We start from the raw sequence: 21,796 nt of genomic DNA, 5'->3' as shown, positions 1-21,796 counted from the left end.
TCCTGCCCCAAATCCCATCCAGCCCTGCCCTCTGGCACTGGAAGCCATTCCCTGTGTCCTGTCCCTCCATCCCTTGTCCCTCTCCTGGAGCCCCTTGAGGCCCTGAAGGGGCTCTGAGCTCTCCCTGGAGCTTCTCCTGTCCAGGGGACATTCCCAGCCTGGCTCCAGAGGGGCTCCAGCCCTGGAGCAGCTCCAGGGATCTCAGGAGAGCAGAGGGGCAGAATTATCTCTGTCTCCCTTCACCTGCTGCCCACACTGCTCTGGATGCAGCCCAGGATATTCACAATCGTGTACAAATATTCTGTTTTGGGAGGAAAAAAGCACTTTTTCTTCCTGAAGTGAAAATGTCCCATTCTGAATATGGCAGACTAGGAACATTTTGGTAATGTCAGCATTATTCCTCAGTGTTCTTCCAAAAATGAAATTCCAGACAAATCTTTTCAATTTCATCAAGTGTTTCATTTTTAACTGGACTGTGTTTTCCAAAGGATATCACATTTTTTCCTCTTTCAGTCTAATTCTGGGCATCTGAAGTAGGTTTTTGGAATGGCTCAATGTGAACCATTATCCCTTTTTTTCCTCTGCTCAGTTAAACATCCTCTACCATTTAATTTCAAGAGTGAAAAAGAAAGAAACGAAAGGGAAATTTGCTATTGGTGGGACAAAAATAATGGCATTTTGAATGTTTCCATGAAAGCAATGTGACATGACAAATTTTAAGAAGCTCTGTGAATACTATTAATATTTATGATGCACTCAAGAAAACAGCTATTGTGTGCCACATCCATCAAAGATAAGAATTGTATTCTACTGTGTTGGATGATAAACATTGAATGACAATAGCTGGAGATTATATGAGGTTTTCATCCTCGTGTTTTATGCCTGCTTGAGTAAAGCACCATGTTATTCCACTGGGAACCAATAATTTGCTTTCATGAAATTTGATACACTTGCTGATACTCGTTACAATCAGAGTCCAAATTATTAATGAACATGTAGAGCAGGCTGGTGCCAAATGCTCCAGATCCTTTAGGATCGAGTCCTCCAGGCAGCATTTCCCACTATTCCACCTCTTGGAAGTCACTCTGAATCTCCCCAAATTACAGTGATTTTCTCACATATTGTCAGTTGTTTGCAGTTTGGATGAATGTGAGTGATTGTCCTGTGGATGAAGGCTGTTCCAGCGCTGCAGTCTGGCTTTTCCTACCCCCTGTTTGTCCTTAGAGCATTTTCCACACAGGAATGGGGCAGGATTGTCTGTGCCATGGGAGCCCTGTGTTGATCTCACAAATGATGGCCTAAGTGTGGCCTAAGTGTGGCCTAAGTGTGGCCAAGCTGTCCTAAGTCTGGCCTTGCTGTTCCTCTTTGTCCTCGCTGTAAAATGCAGTTTTGGAGCTCATTTATGGCCAAGCAACACTGGGGTCAGACAAGGGGGGTTTCTGTTCCCCCTCCTGCTGGTGGCACCCCTCGTCCTGTCCCCCAGCTTGTCCCAAAGCTGTGGCTGCTCCTGGGATTAACCCTTTTGGCACAGGCTCTGCTTTTCCTGCCCTGCCTTGCTGTGTGTGCAGGGCTCTGCAGAGAGATCACACCCAGGGTGCCTCAATTCTGCACCACACAGGCCTGCTTTGGATAATGAGCTGTGGTTTGGAACCCACTGAGGAGTATCTGGAGCAGCTTTGGGCAGGGGGCTCTAAATAAAGCTGGGTTTGGAAGAGGTAACATTTATCAAGGGTAGGAGGACATGCAGCCACTCCTGCAGCCAGAATGATCTCAGGTTTCTCTGAGCCATGTGGACAGTTACTATTCCTAGAAAATCCTCTCCAGGGTGCACAGGCACTAAATTCTTGTTAGAAGTAAGTGTTTCCAATAATAAATGTGCAGAGGGAAATGCTAAGAGGTGTCTTCTGCTGAGCTGGGGATACCTCTGCTCCCTTAAGTTTGCTTCTTTTTATGACAGATTTTCTGATGGGAGTTGAGATTTTCTGAGGGAGGGATTTCCTGCCAGAGGATGAGGAGTGGTGGGAGCCCCTGCAGGGCTGGAGTGAGGACAGTGACCCTCCTGACAGGGAGATATCACAGGGATGAGCTGAGCCTCCCAAAGGGCTGGGAGCAGTGCACAGCATTACCAGGACCCACACTGAGGAAAAAGTACAAAGCTTTTACTTTGTCTGCCTACAAAACTCTTGGTGTTCCTTAAGAATTCCCCAATAATTTGGTTGATCTGTAAGTTTGTGCAGCGTGCTCACTCTGGTTTTATTGCCAATTAGCATTCTAGTCTTGGTCCACAGCTGACCTGCCTGTAAAACCCTCATCAAAAGGGCATCATTTGTAAAACAGAGAAGAAATCTCCAAGATACTGAAATTACTGTTAATTAAATCAGCACATGAATATAATGGACACACATGAACAAAATGATGTTTGTTTTTGAGCTGTTCTGCTAGCTGGAGAGGAAGCATTATTAGGAATATTTGGTAGTCAGCCTGCATTTATTATGTACAGCAAAACGAGTCCTTTCTACATAAATTAACTTTGTATTGTGTGTATATGTGTATATGTAATACAGTATTTTTTATGTACATGCTGCAATGAAAGCTTTCCTTTTTAAACAGTCATTTGTGTTCTGCACAGCTCCTGCTCAAAGCTGTCACTGACCTCAGTGTAGTTATGTCTGATTTACATGGCCCCAATATAGTTAGGCTTAGGAATTACTTTTCATGTAGTTTCTATTTTTTTAATTAAATTGAAATAGCAGCATAAAGATGGAGCAGAGCAGCAATCCAAGGGCTTTGGAAGTTGTAACACAGCTATAGACAGCTATTGTGGGGGAAGAAATTTCTTGCAAAGGTGCCTCAGCTTTAGTGAAAATGCTAAGCTGCAGCTTTATTAAATGATCAGGGCACTCCAACCCGGAGCCTTGGGACAGCTTTGGGATATTCTGCATTGCTCAGTTCTGGAGTTTGGGAATTAGCACTTCCCAGATCTGCCTGTGGGGCTGAGGCCAAGCTGCATTTTGTGCTGGTTGGCACTTTTTTGGTGAATCTTTCAAAATCCATCAGAGGCAGAAGAGAACACTCACTCGTGGGGTGGGAGAGAGGCAGCAGTGCTGGGGAGGGCAGGGAGAGCAGGCATTGCAAATTCCAGCTGTTCCATAAATGCAGCCACTGCTGTGGTTGGAGGGGAAGAAACAGATCCAGAGAGTTTTGAGGGGTGAAATTTTGGCATCCCACAAATGTGGGAACAAGGACAGGGAGAAGCTAAAAGAGTTTTGCATCATCTCTGGGATCTTGGAATTCTGGGCTGGTAAATGCATTGGAATGGCAACAACTCTCATCATTCCAGCTGCTTTCCACAGCTGGGAATATCACTGCCCAAAACCTCAGGGCCATGAGAGCAGTGATGGTGAGGCTGCTGTGCTGGAGCTTGGGAGAGAACCCAAATCTGCTCTCCTTAATTCCTGCCCTCCTCAATTCCTGCTCTCCTCAATTCCTGCTCTCCTCAATTCCTGCCCTCCTTAATTCCTGCCCTCCTCAACTCCTGCCCTCCTCAATTCCTGCCCTCCTCAATTCCTGCTCTCCTTAATTCCTGCCCTCTTCAATTCCTGCCCTCCTCAATTCCTGCCCTCCTCAATTCCTGCTCTCCTCAATTCTTGCCCTCCTCAATTCCTGCTCTCCTTAATTCCTGCCCTCTTCAATTCCTGCCCTCCTCAATTCCTGCCCTCCTCAATTCCTGCTCTCCTCAATTCTTGCCCTCCTCAATTCCTGCTCTCCTTAATTCCTGCTCTCTTAATTCCTGCCCTCCTCAATTCCTGCTCTCCTCAATTCCTGCCCTCCTCAATTCCTGCCCTCCTCAATTCCTGCTCTCCTCAATTCCTGCCCTCCTCAATTCCTGCTCTCCTCAATTCCTGCTCTCCTCAATTCCTGCTCTCCTCAATTCCTGCCCTCCTCAATTCCTGCCCTCCTCAATTCCTGCCCTCCTCAATTCCTGCTCTCCTCAATTCCTGCTCTCCTCAATTCCTGCTCTCCTCAATTCCTGCTCTCTTAATTCCTGCCCTCCTCAATTCCTGCTCTCCTCAATTCCTGCCCTCCTCAATTCCTTGTCCTGACACACCGATCACAGCCAGGGGTTGCTGCTGCTGCTTGTGCTGTGTCCCTGTAAGGTTTTGTAAAGATTGGAGGGAAAAAGGTAGAAAGTACAACCCCCAAATCAAACTTCATTCATCCCCATTCCTTCACATACCCTTCCTCCTCCTCTTGTTTCCTTGTGGCCAGGAGCTGATAATTCCTATAGTGTTGGCTTGGCCCTGTAAAAGAGGAGGAGCCATGAGAATTCAGCTTGATAGAAAGAAAATGTGGGGCCATTTGGACCCTGCAGCATCCCAGAGTGCCAGGCATGGGTTAACAACCTTGATGTACCTCATATTGCTGCAGATTTGAGTGGCAAACAGAGCATTTGATCTCTGTGTCTCATTAGTGTGTCATTTATTCCTGAGTGTGTGGATGTCAAAATGCATTTGATCTGCTGCACAGTCAAAGCCCCTCATTGTTTCAGCCTCCATTTCCAAGCTCACCTAATGAAGAGCAAATTTCAAAGGGAAAAGCACGCTATTAAATTCCATGTCAGAACAGGGAGCTGTGATGGCTGTTGAGTCTCTTGCCTCTAGATTGCCAGCTCAAATCAAATATTTACCCTGGAACATTATCTGGTTTCTAGGGCCCAGCAATTTCTGTTCAAAGCAACCCTCCAGCCCTGTGAGGTGTGATGGCCCCGTGACACTGCCAGTCCTTCCTCCAGCCTTCCCAGCTCTGCTATTTCTTATTTTCCCCTTTCCTTGTGGGCTTTTCAACCCAAATTAAAGATGATAGACTTCCCATTTCATCTGTAGTTTAAAATTAAGTGTTAGCTATTGCTTATCAGTTGCATAAGTTTTCTTAATTATGTAACTTATACAAGAAAATGAGCATCAAACTGTTTGGGTTCTCTTTCTGTCAAAGCATTTTATCACTGCTGATATTTCCATGATGACCTGCTTAAGAAAAAAGGAACAACAATCACAGTGGTCTCCATAATTTCTATCCCAAAATGTGAATTTCAGTCCACAAGTAAGAATAGTTTGTTTTGTGGAAAAATGTTCAGGCTAAGAATTATTCACAGCAAATAACTCTGATAAATGAGTACATTTGCAGGTTTTCCATGGGCATGATCAATTCACAAAGAGGAAAAGGAATACAAAATTAATCAAATAAATTATTCATTATATTCAGTCAACTATAGCTAACAGTGAATTGTCTAGACAGTAATTACTAATTTTTAACCTGTGCATGTTCACATAACACTATTGTGTGAATAGGTTCAGTATACAGTGGCTTGAGATAATAGTAATGGATGTAAGTCAACTAGCAGGTGATTTTAATTGGGAAATTATATTGGATTTTTCTATTGAACTTCCATAAAACATTACATAAATATTGAATCTTCTCAGGTTTTTTTCTCCAGTTGAAAATACAGGCACACAGAGTTCTGTGCTAGTTTGATCAGTGCATAAGCAAACATCATTTTTTTTATTATTATTATTTTTTTAATTCTGCTGTAAAACCATTAAGTTCAGAATCCAGCAAGAATCTACAAGGAGCCTGCTGCAGGAACATTTTCTGTGTAAGTGATGATTTTCCAGCAGCAAGTTTGGATCCTTGAGGAGGGCTGTGGTTGTACTCAGTGTCAGTTTGCTGCAATGTCCTCCCACTTCATTGCTGTGGCGAAAAACCAACATTTTGGGGAGGATTCCCTGCATTTTCCAGGCAGGGCAGGACCTCTGCAGAGAGAGATTTCCCTGCCTGGGGAATGTGGCTGCTGCCTGGAGCTGCTGCTCACTTCTGTGGGTGTGACAAAGTAGAAAACAGGATTTAGAGTCCCTTGACTTCTATTTTCTTTATTATTGTTTTTCAGAAATCTCTATTACTGTTACAGTTAATTAGAAAAGAGATCGAAAATAAAGGAGCAGCATGATAATTTCAGGTGGATTTGTTACTGAGGTTTGTGCCCTGTGGACTAATTGTGAGTTGGGAATTTTGTGGTTCTCAGGTGCTCTGAGTTGAGCAGAAAATGTCATTTATAAAGCTCTTCCATCCTGCTTTTGTCTGAAGAGGAAAATAGCAGGAAACCCACACAAACAATTGGGAATGGTGCAAAAACTAGGACATTGTGAAAGAATATTTGCATAAAGTGTTGGTTTTGTGTATGTCAGCTGCATCCTTTGGGATCTGGCTTATAGAGAGTGCCTTAAAAACTATCCACGTACAGCTCCCATTAACCCTAATACAAGTTCTGATTCTGACTTCCTGTGTGCTTAATATTATCTTAATGCAATTTGATTTGATATTTAATTGCAGTAATTTAATTAATGGCTCTGTAAATAAAAAGGCTAAGTTGTAGCCTCCTACATGCACAGATATGCACAGCAAGCAGCTCTGGGCTCCTGTGAGACTTGAATTTATGTGTCTTAAAGCAGAGTTTCACCCCAAGGATGTATGATAAAATGCCCAGATCCCAAAATAACACTGTAATGGTGTTTGCATTGGAATTGTTAACACTGGAAATGTTACAGTATTAGTTCAAGCTTATGGGAGAAGAGTGGCATTTAAATCCCAACCCACAGATTTCTCCCATGGAATAGGTCACCTCACACACAGGAACTGCTTCCCTGTGTAATTGCATTTCATTTAAAATACTTTACAAAGACTCAGTTATTAATGGGACTGTTACTATTTGGATAATTGCTATTAACACAGAATCCTGTTGGCCCAGGGGGTTATTTGCAAGTCAGAGCTCATAGGTGTTTCTAGCCCTGCTGTTGATGTGCCTCTGACCTTCTCTAACACATGCTGCTCGTGTCTGCTGCACACTTAAAATGTCTATTAAATATTGATTAGCCTCCCTTATAAACCATTTATAAATAGAAGCATGTAGTATAAATGTAACCTAAAATCATTAAGGCTACATGGTGTGCAAGTTAATGGGAGCAATGTTGAAAAGTTAGGGAGTGCATGAATTAAGGGAATTGGGTTCATAAACTGTTTCCTTAGTACAGGATGGTGGAGTTCCCATTGAAGTCAGGGATTTCTCATAGCATCCACTGAAGATTTTCCTCTTTTTAAAAATTCATTTACAAACAAGAGGTGACATAAAACCCAAATCTTTTTCCAGAGCAGAGCTGTGTAAAGCACAGCTTCAAACACTGATGTGAAAGAGTAGGAACATCCTGTATGCAGATATGGAAAAGAGGTCCAGGTTCCCAGTGAAATGCAAAGGTGTTGTGCTGATGTCACTGGAATTCTACTGCATTCCCTATAGCATAAATCACAGCCAGCTGTTTGTAAAATCAACCCCCAAAGTGAACTGAATTCAGTATAAGCAGTGACCCATTTCAGCACAACTGCTGGCTCTTAAGCTTGCAGGTAAATCACATTTATGTCCCTTCAAATCCCTGCTGTAAGGAGGTTTGTGGGACACCCTTTGCCTGAACTTGCCTTGCCCTGAGCTTGCACTGCCACAGGATTTGGCATTATTGCAAATACTGGGCTGTACTGTGCAAGTGGGATTTATTTTGGACATGGCACTTGACCCCTGAGGATAGACCAGATTCTTCTGTCATTAACGGGGTATTTAGAGAGGCAAGAGCCAGCTCTGGTTCAAGGTCTGATGTGCTCTGAAACCCAACAAAGCAGTGTGGGAATGCCAAGTCCAACCTCCCAGGCAGTGACAGCAATCATCAGGCCTCATATGCCAGGGGAAAAACCAGGTAGATGGAAACAACAATGAACCAACAACGCTTCAAAGCACTTTCTTTGAAAGCATCTCTTGCCATTTCCAGCTGCCTCCCTTCTTTGTCCATCTCCCCTCCCTGATAAGCAGCAGAGTCAGGCAGGCACAGACTGTGCAGTTTTCACTCAGCACTCAGTGGCTCTACCTGACCCCCAGCTCTTAAAAGCAGAACAATTAAGCCAGTCCCAAAGAGGATTACAATTGAGAATTAGAGGGTATAAATGTGATTTAGCACGGAGTGCTGAGCATGACAAATCATTTCTGTGCCCAAAGCTGACTTGTTGTGCAGTGAGTTTCATTTTGCAGGTTCAGCCGTGGTGCAGTGCCAGGTGTCAGGTGCAGCTCCTGCTCTCGGCTCTGGCCAAGCTGCAGAGCCTCTCCTGAAGCACAAAGTGCCACTTTTTTATCAGCTTCTTCTCCACAGGAGGGAATCCAGGGACATGAATGTGCTACCCAAGCTCCCAGATCATTTCTTTCTCTTTGGAAGAGCTGGACTGAAAGCTTGATTGCAGCACAAGGACGTGCCAAGGTGGACTCAGGGTTTATGTGGCCAGGGGAGATCTTGGTGCAAAAACTTTCCAAAACACGTGGCTAAGCGTACAAAGGGAAGAGTTCCTTGAATGTTTTCCTGCTGTGAATTCCTCTGTGAGAAGTTTGTCTGAGTCTTTCACTCCTACAGAAGCTGTTGAGTGTTTCATTGATAAATGAAGATATTTCCCCCCTCCAGAAGGAATATTAATAGCACGCACGTGTGTTTGCATGTGGCTGTGTATTGAGTCGCCTTGGAAACAAGGAGAGAAAGCTCCATGAACCAGCACATGCTTTCCATTTAAGGAACACTTGTGCTATTGTAAAACCACATACAAAAAAATAATCAAATTCATTCATGCACTCTGGGAGGATCTTGCTGCAGAGAGTGTAGATGCTGTGTAAAGATGACAGAAAGCCGCTTGACTCTGGGTTTGAGCATATTGCTGAGCAAATGAGTTGACATTGGTGAAGCTGCTAATAAGCTGATAAAAAAAGGGATGTGTGCAAGTTCTACAGAACCTTGGCAACGCTCCAGGTGTGGGTTAAAGTCACCAAGACACCAAACAGGCCCTGAGTGTTCACATTGCAAAACAAAGCGGACAGTTTTACCTTATGTGTAAGAACAGCTGTTTCAGCATATTGCCCTCAAAGACAGCATGTTGAAACAGCTGTCCAAGTGTTTCAGAGGTTAATCTACTCAATTAATCATTGTGGATTTTTTTTTTTTTTTTTATGTATAATCATGTTTGTACTGTTCCTTGCGGGCACGTGAGCAAAATATTGAATATAAAGTTGTAGTCATCGGTGAAAGGCCTGTCAGAACATTTAGTGTGAGAAACTCCCTGTAAAGTTACACTGGCTCTTGGAGAGATAAATGGGGGCTTCCCTTGGAGCAGCAGAAATCACACATTGCCCCTTTTCCCTTGGTGCTGCAGAGGTGAGGACAAGCTGTAAAATTAACCCAGGGCTGGTGGTTGTAACTCTCCATCAATCTGCAGTGACTCTGCCCTGGAGAGACAGGTGAGTTCTCAGGGCTGTTGTGCTCTGAAAATCACACACACACACAAAAAGGCTGCAGCTCCCACCCCAGCTGAATTCATTTTGCAGCATTTTGTGAATGAAATCCCAGGACCTCGCACATTTTCTGTATATTCAGTGCCATGGAACTGTAGACAGCCACTGTCAGAAAAATCCTCTGGCAATCCATTTGACCAGAAATAAATGAGATCTAAACATCATTCCCAACCTTTCTAAATATCACTGCACATGTAAAAATAGCAAAATCTTTATATATCATATCCCAGCCCACCTTTCATGTCAATGTTTTTTCTGTCAAATGCAGGGTTTCTGGCTTTGTTTACCCCAAGAGACCATGCAGGAAAAGTGGGAAGAGCTATCACAAAAGTTGGTGAAATACAGACTACAGCAGCTGCACCCAGCTATGCTTAATAGAGTCTGAAGTCTTTTCCTCTGCCTTGATTTTCCCAGATTATAGGTTTATTCCCCTCTGGACTGAATTGCAGTGTCTGCTGGAGTGAGGCTTTTTAGATTGAAACTTTGGTTTTGAGATTCTTGCCCAAGAAAAGAGGAAAAGCAAAGGAAACCAAAGCAGAAATGCTGCTGCAGAGGAGGGAGCAGCCCTGGCTGCCTCAGGGGTTCTCCTGCCCATCGTGTCCCAGGCCTGGCCAGGAACCCTCATCTTCCCTTCCTCTCCTGTCACATCTTGTCTTTAGGAAGAAGTGCAGTTTTAATTCCAGGTTGTTCTCCATAATGGCTTTTGTCAGGTTGCATTGGATCTGTGTACCAGAATTAATTGCGACACTGCTGGGAGAAAAATCCCAAACGAAATCAACAACTTGCACAACTTCTCTCATTAACAAAGAGGAATAAAACCAGCATTGAAGTGGCACATTTGAGGGAGTGGAATTGGTGGGCAGGTAGCTGAATGTCAGAGTCATTTGACACAAAAATCAAAAACAAATAGAAAGGTGTGTTGGATGTAGTTGCTGTGACTTGAGAAGCTTGGCCCTGCTTGACCACTTTGTGTCATATTGGCCATGAAAACAAACTTGCAAGAACACAAGAGAATGCAGAGGGAAATGTTTGATTACCTTGTTTTGCTTTTTTGGTAGAGGAACCTTCTGGCAGTAATTTCTGGGCTTTTGGAAAATTCTTGCATCGTACCAAAGGACCAAAGATATAGAGAAATGTGATTTGTGTGTCAAGGTCCAATTTATCCATTGCCAGATCATTCCTATTGCCTGGAAAAATTGAAAATGCAGTAATTTAAATGAGATCCTTTAATCACCGTGTCTAATTTGATTTAGGTAAGAGCCTCCCTTTTTGGAGGAACACTTTGAAAACAAACTGTGAGAATTACTGCCCCACATCTGTGCCAAGCAAGGGTGAAATATCCCCAGGAGGAGAGGACAATGATAAATATTCCAAGGTGGGGAAAAGCAAGGAGAGGAGCCAAAGGGCTCAGAGGTGGAAGGTGAGGAGAGCTTGCTCTGTCCTGTGTGGTAATTGTGTTTGCAGCTGGAATTTTGTGTCAGGTTTCTGGAGGACTTTACGTGCAGAGCTTTGTCCACCTTTATCAATTCTTTGCTAAAATGATGTGTCAAAATGCCAGAGAGCCAGATGTTTTCTTCAGCTGTGTTTTCTGCAAAAAGCATCTTGTGCTGTGTTTGTCTGTCCATTTAGCAGGAGCAATGTGCACCCAGGGCACCCTGTCAGGACAGAAGGGACGTGGCCTCACCCTGGCCCTCCTCCCACCTTACAGCAGTCAACAGCTCCAAACTGGCAGTGCAAAAAAGAAAGAAATTTATTATCATTTGAAAACTTGCCAATTTTCAGAGGGAAAGTAAAGAATGAATGCTTAACGCAGCCAGTTTTAAGGGAGATAAATATCCTTAATGGAGGAGAATTGCAAATATTCCTTTTATTTGAGCAGTCCAGCAGGGCTGACCTGATTTCTGTCTGCAGCTCAGGGTGTATTTCTGTGTCACTCCTTAGGGACGTGGCAGAAAATGGGAGAGGCTTTCCTTCACTCACAAAGCTCTTGTAGATGAGTCCTTCAACACAAATTGGGGAATTCTCCTTTCCCTCTCTTGCTGTACCCAGTTTATCCTCCTGGAAAATCAGTGCTTTTCCCATTTCTCATAGTGGAACAGGTTCTAAAGAAACAGACTGGGAGGTGTGAATTTAAATTGTATCTTAATGACTTCTAAAGGCTAATTATGAAGACAGTACTTTGGAAGCAAAGACAGAAGTCTTTTTTCACTTTCCCTCAGTGCCTGTTGTTTGAAAACCAAGTCAGCCACTCTTTCACATCGTTTACAAACAGCTTAAAATGAAAAAATTTGAAACCACCTTGGAATGCCAGCCTGGTCTGAGCTTGGTGCTGAGGTGTAAGAAGAAGGGACCAGTGTTAAAATCCTTTATCAAGGAAATGTGCTGTGATTTTGATATTTATTTGCCTCCATAGAATAACGAGTGGGAGACCTTTGTCTGTTTACAGAATGCTTCTATTGAAAACCAATAACTCTGTCACTGTCTATTCCTGAGAAACATTGCTGTCATCTCCCTTGCCCCATTTCAAACCAGCTGGGAGCTGGCACTGGAACCCCCTCAGAGGGGGACACTTTGCAATTGTTTCATATTAAGAGAGTCTGTGATTTTCCTGCAGCTGCCAGTGGCATTATAAACTCATATCCCATTATTATTTTCCACTTAAGAAGGGTGGCAGGTAATACTGCATTTCTTCCTTTCCTTTCATCTGCTGCTGCATTTGGAGCCTTCTACTGCAGTCACTGATATTTGCTTTGTTGCACAGCTGAATTTCAGGGAAGCTGCCAATAAAATCCTCATTTACTTGTTATGCAAAAATAACATAATATATAATAATGTCACTTAATAGGAAAGGTGTGGAAATTGGTATTGGAATTGGTCAGAACCAACAGCCTGGAGACAGCAAGTTTGAGTGTAACCACAGAACAGGCATGGACCTGGGACTGGGAACATGGAATATATATAATATATATAATATATATCCTCATCTGTCACTGGCCTGGTGGCCTCAGTTATTTTAGATGTAGAATGAAAATAACTGTCCTGTTGTCCTTGGCAGAGCTGAGAACTGGTGTGGAAATATTGTGGGAAGACTTGATACTAGAAACACTAGCTTAAATAAATCACTCTATCTAATTCTTAGAACAGATGGAAAAGATTAAAAATCCAATTGTTTGGTGCTGATTTCACTGAAGTTTTACATTTGTGTGGGTACTTGGTCTTTATTGTAGTTACTACCTCCAGTCAGTCTCTTTTTTTATTACCTTCTCACAGATTCTTAACACATCCTTTCATTTGAGGGTCTGTGTTTCCTAAAAACTGATGGACCCTGGAAAAATATTGATGTTCTGACAGCAGCAGCTCAGCTTTTGAAACACAGATGATATTGTCCTAGTCTGCAGGAAATAAATACACTGCACAAGAGTTCACTGAGAAATTCAATCATGAAAACAAAAAAGGGATTTTGTTCTGAACTTGAATAAAAAAGAGGTTGTTCTTTGTAAAAGTTGAGCAGGAAAAGAAATAATCAGACACAGGGACATGTCAGAACAAGGTGGAACGTCACTCAAGGTGAGCAGACTGAAATTAAAGTCAAGAACAAAACTCAAGCCAAGACAAGGCAGAGGAAGGAAGTAAAAATCCTCCAGTAGTTCTCAGATCAGTCAGAAAACTCTCAAAAACTCACCTCAAATAAATCAATGCTCCGATTTGAAAAAAAATCCCACTTTTTAATTTTAGGGTTTTTTTTCAAAAGAAAATATTCTCCAAGCTGTCTTCTTTACACTCTTTGATTTTTGTCAAGAAGCTGATTTGTTTCCCCCAAACCAAAAGCGTTCTCAGGCAGTGCCAAGCACAGCCAGGTGAGATCTTCAGTGTTTGTTTAGGTGGAAGCTCAGTGCTGCTGACATGACAGGTTTCATCTGAGTGGGGTGGCAGAGCAGGGATGAGCAGTGTGCAGTTCATGGATGCTCCCAAAATCAGGGAACAAAGCAGCAGGAAGCTCTGAGTGTGGAAGGATAGAAAAGGCTGATGCTGCATTGGTTACAGATGTGTTTTGATTCCCCCTGCATCCCAAACAGCAGTGGGGAACTTTATTAAGTGAAGCAGACAAAAGGTGCATCATTTGTGAGTCTGTCACTGCGTGGATCGTGCAGGGGTGTAAAAATGATTTTAACTGCCAGGAGTGAAGGAGCCAACAGTTGTGTGTAGGTACTGAGTGTTTATAGATTTGAAAGCGTCCAGGGATAGAGATTCTCTCCTCTAATTCTTGACTTCAAGTATAAAGAGACATCTGAGCCCTTTAATAGGCAATGGAGAGAGATAAATCTTCCAAAGCAGCTGTGGTGCTGTCCTGGCTGTGGAGTGGCAGGGATGAATCACTGGCTGCAGGCTGAGTGGCTCTGGGGAGAGCCAGTCCTGCAGGGGGGAGTGTGTCACACCAGCCCTGTGCAAGGAAATCAGCTAAAGAGCTGAAATTGGGAACTACAGGACAGCCTGACTGCAAGAATAAAAAATAGGAGTTCTCTGGGTAAGGCACAGGTCTTTCCTGCCAGATCTGTGTTGTTTGGATAATTAAATCCTCCTTTTGCAGGACAATGAATGTGAGCATCTCACAGAACTCTATTCCTTTTGAACTCCATAATTCACTTCTCAAATACAGTTAATGTATTTGAGCTGTGCTGAGGGGGAAAACATAAAATCCACTTCTTCTGACCCCCTGCCCAGTGAGTGAATGCTGGGCAGCTGTTTCCTATCAGGAGAACTCAGAGGATTTTGCACAATGTAGTGGTTGCTTTCCCATGGATCTTTTCCTGCTCATCAATAGTTTTTCCTAAGCCACAGCCACTGGGAATGGCTGAGGGGAACAAGTCACCGTGTCCAGAGCAGGGGAGAACCACGCTCCCTTCGTGCTGATGCTCCTGCAGCATGTTGGGATGTGGTGTAGACAAGCTGTAATTAATTTGTGCATCCTTCTGTAGCATTAAACAGCTGTTATTACAGAAGGACATGGATTTCTGCCCAGGTAGTGCTCGTGGAAGAAGATGAGCACACAGATTGCGGCGCTAAACTCACGTGATCCACAACCTTATGTTTCAGTGTCTGCAGTTTTGTGCTTGTGAAACTGAAGCCTTTTCAAGCCACTGAGTTGCCAGCTCTCCCACAGCACCAGTGGCAGAGAATTCCCTCTAGAAAACCTCCCTCCAGCCCAGTCTGAAAGAAATTGTCAAGAGCAGGAGAAGAGTTAGAGATGTGTCTGAAGGAAACTTTTCAAAACAGCCATCCCCGATGTCATCACATATTATCAAACCTGTGGGACAAACACACAGAGGCAGAAAATTGTATCTGTGACTGCTGATGGTACTCAAGGTGATCTGGTAATTATGTTCCATGGCAAGGCATGGCCTCCTTAGACTTCTCTGTGGAGAAAACAATGCCTTTGAGGAATGTTCAGATTAATGATTTCGTGGCCATTTGAAACAATCCTTTGCTGATCAGTTTGTACACTCCCTGCTCTTGAGTAGAGAGCTCTGCCCATTGTGTGTCCACTTGCAGGGGGATATTGTTTGATTTCAGTGGGAGGAGAGCCACAATTTTATTAAGTCAGAACATGATTATGTTTTTCTGGAACAAAAAAGGAAAAAACAATATCTTTAAATGAACTGTGAAACTCTAAATATGCTTTAAAGTGGTTCCCAGTCACCTGCTGTTGAGAAGGATGGGCTTGAGTGTGTCAGGAGAACATTCAGATCCTGCACAGCTTTCTGAACAGAGCATAAATTCCAGTGTGAATGACTGACAGAGTTTACCAGACTTTTAGGCTGACTTAGACCTTGTGTTTCTTGGCTAAAAGGTCCTGACACACGAGCCAGGAGCTCTTGCTGGCTGTCCTCTCTGCAGATGTTTAAAATCAGGTACACAATAGCTGCTCCCCAGCTCCTGCAGCCTCAGGTGTGTGTTTGAGAGGTGTCACAAAGCATGTTTGGACATGAGGAGAGAAATAACCTGAGCCCAGGCTCAGGAAAGGGCTTTGCTCGTGCAGAAGGCACAGAGGAGTCTGCCTGACAGGTTGCAATTATTTCTGCCAAGTGTACCAGGCTGTGTTCTGAACCTTTGCTTAATGGGGGCAGATCTGTTCTGAGTTACAAAAATAAACCCCAAACTGCCTCAGGTCACAGAAATGACAGTCTCTGTGTGTCTAATCAGGTTTCACCTTCAGCAGCAGGTTTTGCTTATTCATCCTACATAAACCTCACAATGAGCTGAGTTTCCTTTGTGAAAAAAACATGAAATGGAGTAAACCTCAGCTTTAGTTTCCATGAGCTCCAAGACAGAATCACCCCTCCCGCTGTCTGTGTGTGTCAGGTTCACTCTGCTAAGATCAGAGTTTCCTTCAGTGTCTCCATGGCAAAAAGACAAGTTCTGAAATGAGACTCTACTTTGGAGTCTCTGGATCGTGCTTTTTTGTGCTAAAGCAAATTGTTTTTGCAGCACTGATACACATCTAGAATAATATTCAATTAGGCTAATGGCTGCTGCTTCCATTGTTGAGTGAGGAGCAGTGATTAGGAGCTCGGTGGAGTCTGCATTAATTCCTCCTGCAGAACTCCTGCACCTGCCTGTCCTTCCCTGGGGACCCCTTTGTGCAGGTAACCAGAGGAGATGGAGAATGACCTTGAGCTCGGACAGGAGAGGCTGCAGAGCTTGTGATTGTCCATCAAAGGCAGAGATGACCCCTCCTGGCAGTGATGCTGCAGGCTGGGGTGAGGAAACAGAGCAGTGGGAATGATCCTCCTGCAGCACGGTGGGGTCAGGGCAGGGGAACTCGTGCTGCCACCTGAGAGCTCAGGAAAGAGGAGATTCCACAAGTGGCTGCTCTGAAATGATGCTTGAAGGAAAGGAAATGAGGAAGGAAAAAAGGTCAGAAAATGTCATCTCTTTGCAAGATTATATTTTCTAATCTTTCATAAACACGTAACCCCAGTTGTTTGTTCTTGCCTTTGGGTGACAGAATGCTACATCTCACCTGACACAATGGAGTTTTCTCACACCCAGGCTTCATTAATATGCATTGGAAACCTAAAATGGTATTCAGCCACAAGGGGGGAAAAGTACAGAATTGCTGTGGATTATAATAATTTCAGCAAAGCATCTAATTTATATATTAAGCTTGCTTAATGGATTTATATTGCCTTGCTCTTTGATCTGAAGCAAAAGGTGGTGAATAATTTATCAAATAAAAAACCCTCCCCTAGCCCAGCCCACACGTCACAATCTGCCCTGTAATTTACATTTTTTAAGAGATGCCGTTTCCAGGCAGAAGAACTGGTTCCTAAAAGACTCCTTCTAATATTACAAATGTATTTTCGTGAGCTACACTCTGGGGAAAGAAATAATAATGAAGGAATGCAATTCTACAGACAAATGTTCCAGCTCTCTGCCTTCCTCACTAAAGACAGTCATTTCAGCTAAATGCCAAAAGGCATTTAACTGTAGCATTTGTCAGTGGAATAGGGTTGGCTTTAGGTTTCCCTCCTGATTTACAATTGAGTGTTTATTGGGTTTAGTGTACTGTAGCATGTTTTGTTAACCTCTAGAAGAGCTCGTGCATTAATCACAGGGATGATTCCTGTCAGGGGAGCCTGGGCTGCTGGGGCTGCCAGCCTTGGTGGGAAGGGTGCTGGCTGCTCCCAGGGGCAGGAACCAGCTCAACTGGGAGCAGCTCAACTGGGAGCAGCTCAACTGGGAGCAGCTCAACTGGGAGCAGCTCAACTGGGAGCAGCTCAACTGGGAGCAGCTCAACTGGGAGCAGCTAAACTGGGAACAGCTCAACTGGGAGCAGCTAAACTGGGAGCAGCTAAACTGGGAGCAGCTCAACTGGGAACAGCTAAACTGGGAGCAGCTCAACTGGGAGCAGCTAAACTGGGAGCAGCTCAACTGGGAGCAGCTCAACTGGGAGCAGCTCAACTGGGAGCAGCTCCTGGCTCCTCAGGTGCTTTCTTGGGAGATACAGGATCCATTTCTTTCCATGTCTTTATTTTTCAGCCAAAGAGGGTGGAAGTGCTGTGTGGTGGTGCTTAAGGGAGCTGGGGGAGCTGCCACAGAATCACCTGCCTAAGGAGCACTCAGGTCACTGTGGTGGTGTTTAAAGGACAATTATTGGGAACTTTATGTCTGGAGTTCCTCAGCTGATTTATCCCTGCTCATTCTCAGGAATCCCAGCTCCATCCGCAGGGAACAGCAGCCAGAGCTCTCCCATGACTCCTGACACATCTCCCATTCCCTTTGCATCCACATTTGTCCAAACCCACCAGTTGTCAAACATTTACTAGGGCTGTGTGCAGCATTTATTCATATTTAAATAAAGCCATTATCCCAGCCTTGAGTTCCAGTAGTTTTCAGCTCTTCCTCTTGAGTATTTCTCTCAGTAGTGCCATCTAATCAGCTTTAGGTTTTAATTAAACAGCTGTCATTTGCTTCCTAGTTCTGTTGCGACCTGATGTTGTATTAAATTTTAATTTGGCCTGGGCTGCATAAGAAGTAGATTCCTTCAGACAACAAAGAAATGCTATTAGCAGGTTACAGTTGTAATTAAGAAGAGCTCTGCTGAAGTGCAAATACATTCAGGTACAGAGAGAGCTGCAGATAAGCACACACAACAATATTATTATTATTGTTATTATTATTATTATTATTATTATTATTATTATTGTTGTTGTTGTTGTTGTTGTTGTTATTGTTATTATTATTGTTATTATTATTATTATTGGATGGAGCCTGTGATATGAATGTGTAGCTTCAACCCAGGCTGCTGAGCTGAAGGAGCTGGACAAGATCTGACAGCTGAAACCCTCAACAAAGGAAATGGGAAAGGATTCCCAGTTTTTCCCCAGGGACCTTGCAGTGCCCAGAGTTAGAGGATTGTGCTGGTGGTCCCTGGCTGTTGGTGCTGATGTTTCCTGTGCCACGTGGGAGAACTTTCCCAAGTAAATCAGCACAGTGACCCCTCTCTACATTGCAGGTGCTGTCAGTAATCACCAGCACAGGGGGCTAAAGTTTAGGAGCTCTTTTCCTGCAGTAAACCCTACCATGGAAATGGAAACCAAGCTTTACAGAATTCAGATGAAATGTTATGACTTGTTGAAGAAGCACTAAAAAGTCTGTTTATAAAGCTACTGGACAGTCAGTTAGTTCATATTTCTTCCTCAGAGGAAATATATTTTTGCAGTTTATAAATAGCCAGCTCTTAAAAAGGCCTTTACACAGCCCATTATATTTGTGTAACACTGACTCCAGGCATCAGGCATCTGAAATATTGATTTCTCTGGTGGAATTGCTTACCAGTGAAATGCAGGGTTTGTCAGGCTGCACCAGCTAATTAGCACGGGGGGTTCTGTATGTGCTGGGAAAGTTCAGGACAGTTCTGCTGCTTGTTCTTCTCCTGCTCATCTTCACCAGGAGTTTATGAAAGGAATGCAAATGCCTTTAGAAACTTTACTTTGTCCTTCAGTGCATCAAAGCCTGCCTGCAGCTTTGGCAGCTAAAGAGCACTTAGACTTCAAAGGAGGCTGGAGGCTTGTTTGTGCTTTGCCACTCAGGCTGGTCAACAGCCGGGTGATAGAACAAACAGCACAAAAAACAAACGACAAATCCATCAGGGCTGCTGAGGAGCTGGCTCCGAGTCCAGCAGAGTCCAGAGAAGCCTTTAATCCCTGGCTCGAAGTGCTTTGGGTCGGGCAGTGGCTGCACACAAGCCCTGGAGGAGTTCACAGCTGTGCTAACACAGAGCTGGGAAATGGAATTGGTCGTGTGCTCATTGTTTGTGACCTTGGCCAAGATAGATTTCCCCCAGCTGCATTGAAGATCATCTGTTGTTGGAGGATGTTGGAGAAATGCTCTTCATGAGCTGTTTGACACAGGACCACCAGGTCTTCATCAAATATCTGCTATTTGAGGGCTTAGGATATATGGGATGTGTTCAGTGGTGAAATCCAACCACCTCTTCTCTGACTTGTGGATGAATTACCTTCAGTTTCTCTTTGTCTTATAAAACCTTTTTCCACCAGAGATGCACCTAAGTGCTTTCTTTCACCTGGCAGTGCATTTTCTCCTCTGCCTTGTTCAAATCTCAGTCTTTGTAAAGGATTCTCAGTTGTGTTCTCACACTTCCACTTCTGTCACATACTCATCTCTTTGCCAGTGTCCCTCTCTCCTGGCTGGCAGCTGGTTATAAATGAGCCCATTCAGCAGAAACAAAAACTAGACAGTCATTTAGTGTGGCAAACATCTGGTTTGTGCCTCGCAGAGAACAGAGCAAAGCCTGCACTTATTTCCTGAGGTGTTTTTCCAAAAAGCTTCTCTGCTCAGGATGACTCTTAAATCACATTGAAGTCTGAGTGTGAGGCTGAGCACGTCCTTTTAGTGCTGTTCTGATCAGAAATGGACTCGAGTGTGTGCTCGATGCTTTTCTGGGCCGTGGCTGCCCATAAACATCTCGTAGGCTCTCGGAGGTAGCTGGCACTGCTGTTATTAGTGCTGCAGCTCATTTAATTCAGGGCGCTTTTTGTAGAAGGTTCCGAATATTGATTAATAATACATCTTAGTTGCAAGTATTTATTGGTCTTCTCCAGCTGTCCTTAGCTTGTGGTCAATGCCCATTATTCTCTATCAATCTAGGCAGCAGCCAGAGTAAATGATAGTGGATATATCTCCCAATGCTAGCTGCCATCAAATTTTTCACTAAAATCCATTCCTTCTTCCACCAATTCTAATAATGGAATTTAAAGTCAGATTAGTTCGAAGCAACTTTTTTTTTTTTTATTTTCTTTCCCTCCCCAATCAACTGGCAAGCTAATTTATGGAAGTGGAGAAATGAAAAGGGGATTGATTCAGAGCAGTATTTCCTATCCCAGGCTTTTCCAGAGGGCCAGAATGAATCCCTGTGAAATCCCAGATCATTCCTTACCCTGCTTTTGTGTCAACTTTTGGGCTGGCAGTCAGCACTGCTTCTGCAGAGGCTGCTCCTCTCCAGCCTGTACCTGCTTATGCCAGGCAGGGGCCTCTGTAGAAACTCATTTGGAGTAATTAATCAAGCTGCAGCCACACCAAGGAAGGCTGTGTTAATGGAGTCATTAGAGTGCCAGCACTGTGAATTCATCAGGATTGCAGAGAAATGTGGTTTAGCATCTCTAGGTGGGATTTTGTTGGGGAAAGACTAAAAAAATTGTATATGGATGCACAGTTTTTCTCTCCTGATGTATTTATGGAAATAAATGGCCAACTCACAGCTGAGTTAGCTGGAACAGGATGGAAGAGATGCTGGATAATCACCTCCAAACCACCAGCACCAGCTGGGGCAGAGGAGTGGGAGGAGTTGTCCTGGAGATCCCACTGAGCAGGGCTGTGCTCAGAGATCCCACTGCCCTCAGCCAAACCTGTGAATGGGCTCAAAAGGAGCAAAGCCACGTTTGTCAGAGCCAGGCTTTGGTGGTCCTGATGCAGCCTTTGGCTGAGAAAGTGGCTGAAACATTGCAGGGAGCTGGAGGGGTGCGAGGGATGGGTCCCATCCCCGTGGCTCTGTGGTGAACCCTGGGACATTCCCGTGGTGTTGTGCTCCTCTGATGCCTGTGCTGTGTTTGTGTGTGCCCCAGGACACAGAAATCCTCAACACAGCCATCCTCACGGGCAGGATGGTGGCTGTTCCAGTCAAGGTGGTGGCAGTGCAGGAGGACGGCTCCGTGGTCGACGTCTCGGACTCCACCGAGTGCAGATCTGCTGACGAAGACGTCGTAAAGGTGAGGCCCCTGCATGAGCTGGAGAATGCAGTTTATCTGATTTATTCCTCCTCCAGCAGCCCCATACTGGGATTTTCCACAGGCCAGTCGTTCCCCAGTGCTGGCTGCTGGTGGTGGAGGGTGCTGGTGACAAGGGAGGTCCTGCAGGGTCGGCCCCAGGGCTGGTGCAGAGCTGCCCAGTGCTCCTCTGCTGCCCAGTGCTGCTGAGCAAGGATGTGATGATGATGATGATGATGATCCCAGGCAGGGATCAGCTCCTCCCAGTGGGGTCTGTGCTCCCCTGGGGCTGTTCACCAGCAGCAATAATGCAGAATATTGGCACAGAGGGCAGGCACTTCCCTTCGTGCTCTGGCTGCATCACCACTCAAGAGTTCCTTACAATTAAAGATCCCCAACATCTGGAGCGCTGACAGGAATGGGAAATAACAACTGTATTCCAAAAAGTCTTGAAATGAGAGCTGCGAGCTTTTAAACAACGTTGTGCTGTGTTTTAGTGGGGGTTTTTAAAATATTATGTTCAAGTGGTTCTGTGTCCCTGACATGGCAATGAAAATTGTGCTAATGTGACTTTATCAAGACTCTG

General features: G+C 44.3%; 1 protein-coding gene across 1 annotated transcript in view; it reads left to right on the top strand.

The window, feature by feature from the left end:
• TMEM132B (transmembrane protein 132B) overlaps positions 1-21,796 on the top strand; it is a 213,454-nt gene that overhangs the window by 154,969 nt on the left and 36,689 nt on the right. The window contains exon 5 of the mRNA XM_058851528.1: positions 21,070-21,213. Coding sequence (XP_058707511.1) covers positions 21,070-21,213 — 144 coding nt within the window. The remainder of the gene's footprint in view (positions 1-21,069; positions 21,214-21,796) is intronic.

This window comes from Poecile atricapillus, chromosome 16 (genome assembly GCF_030490865.1).
Source record: "Poecile atricapillus isolate bPoeAtr1 chromosome 16, bPoeAtr1.hap1, whole genome shotgun sequence".
Lineage (NCBI taxonomy): Eukaryota > Metazoa > Chordata > Aves > Passeriformes > Paridae > Poecile > Poecile atricapillus.
This window is presented reverse-complemented; position numbering and strand designations above follow the sequence as displayed.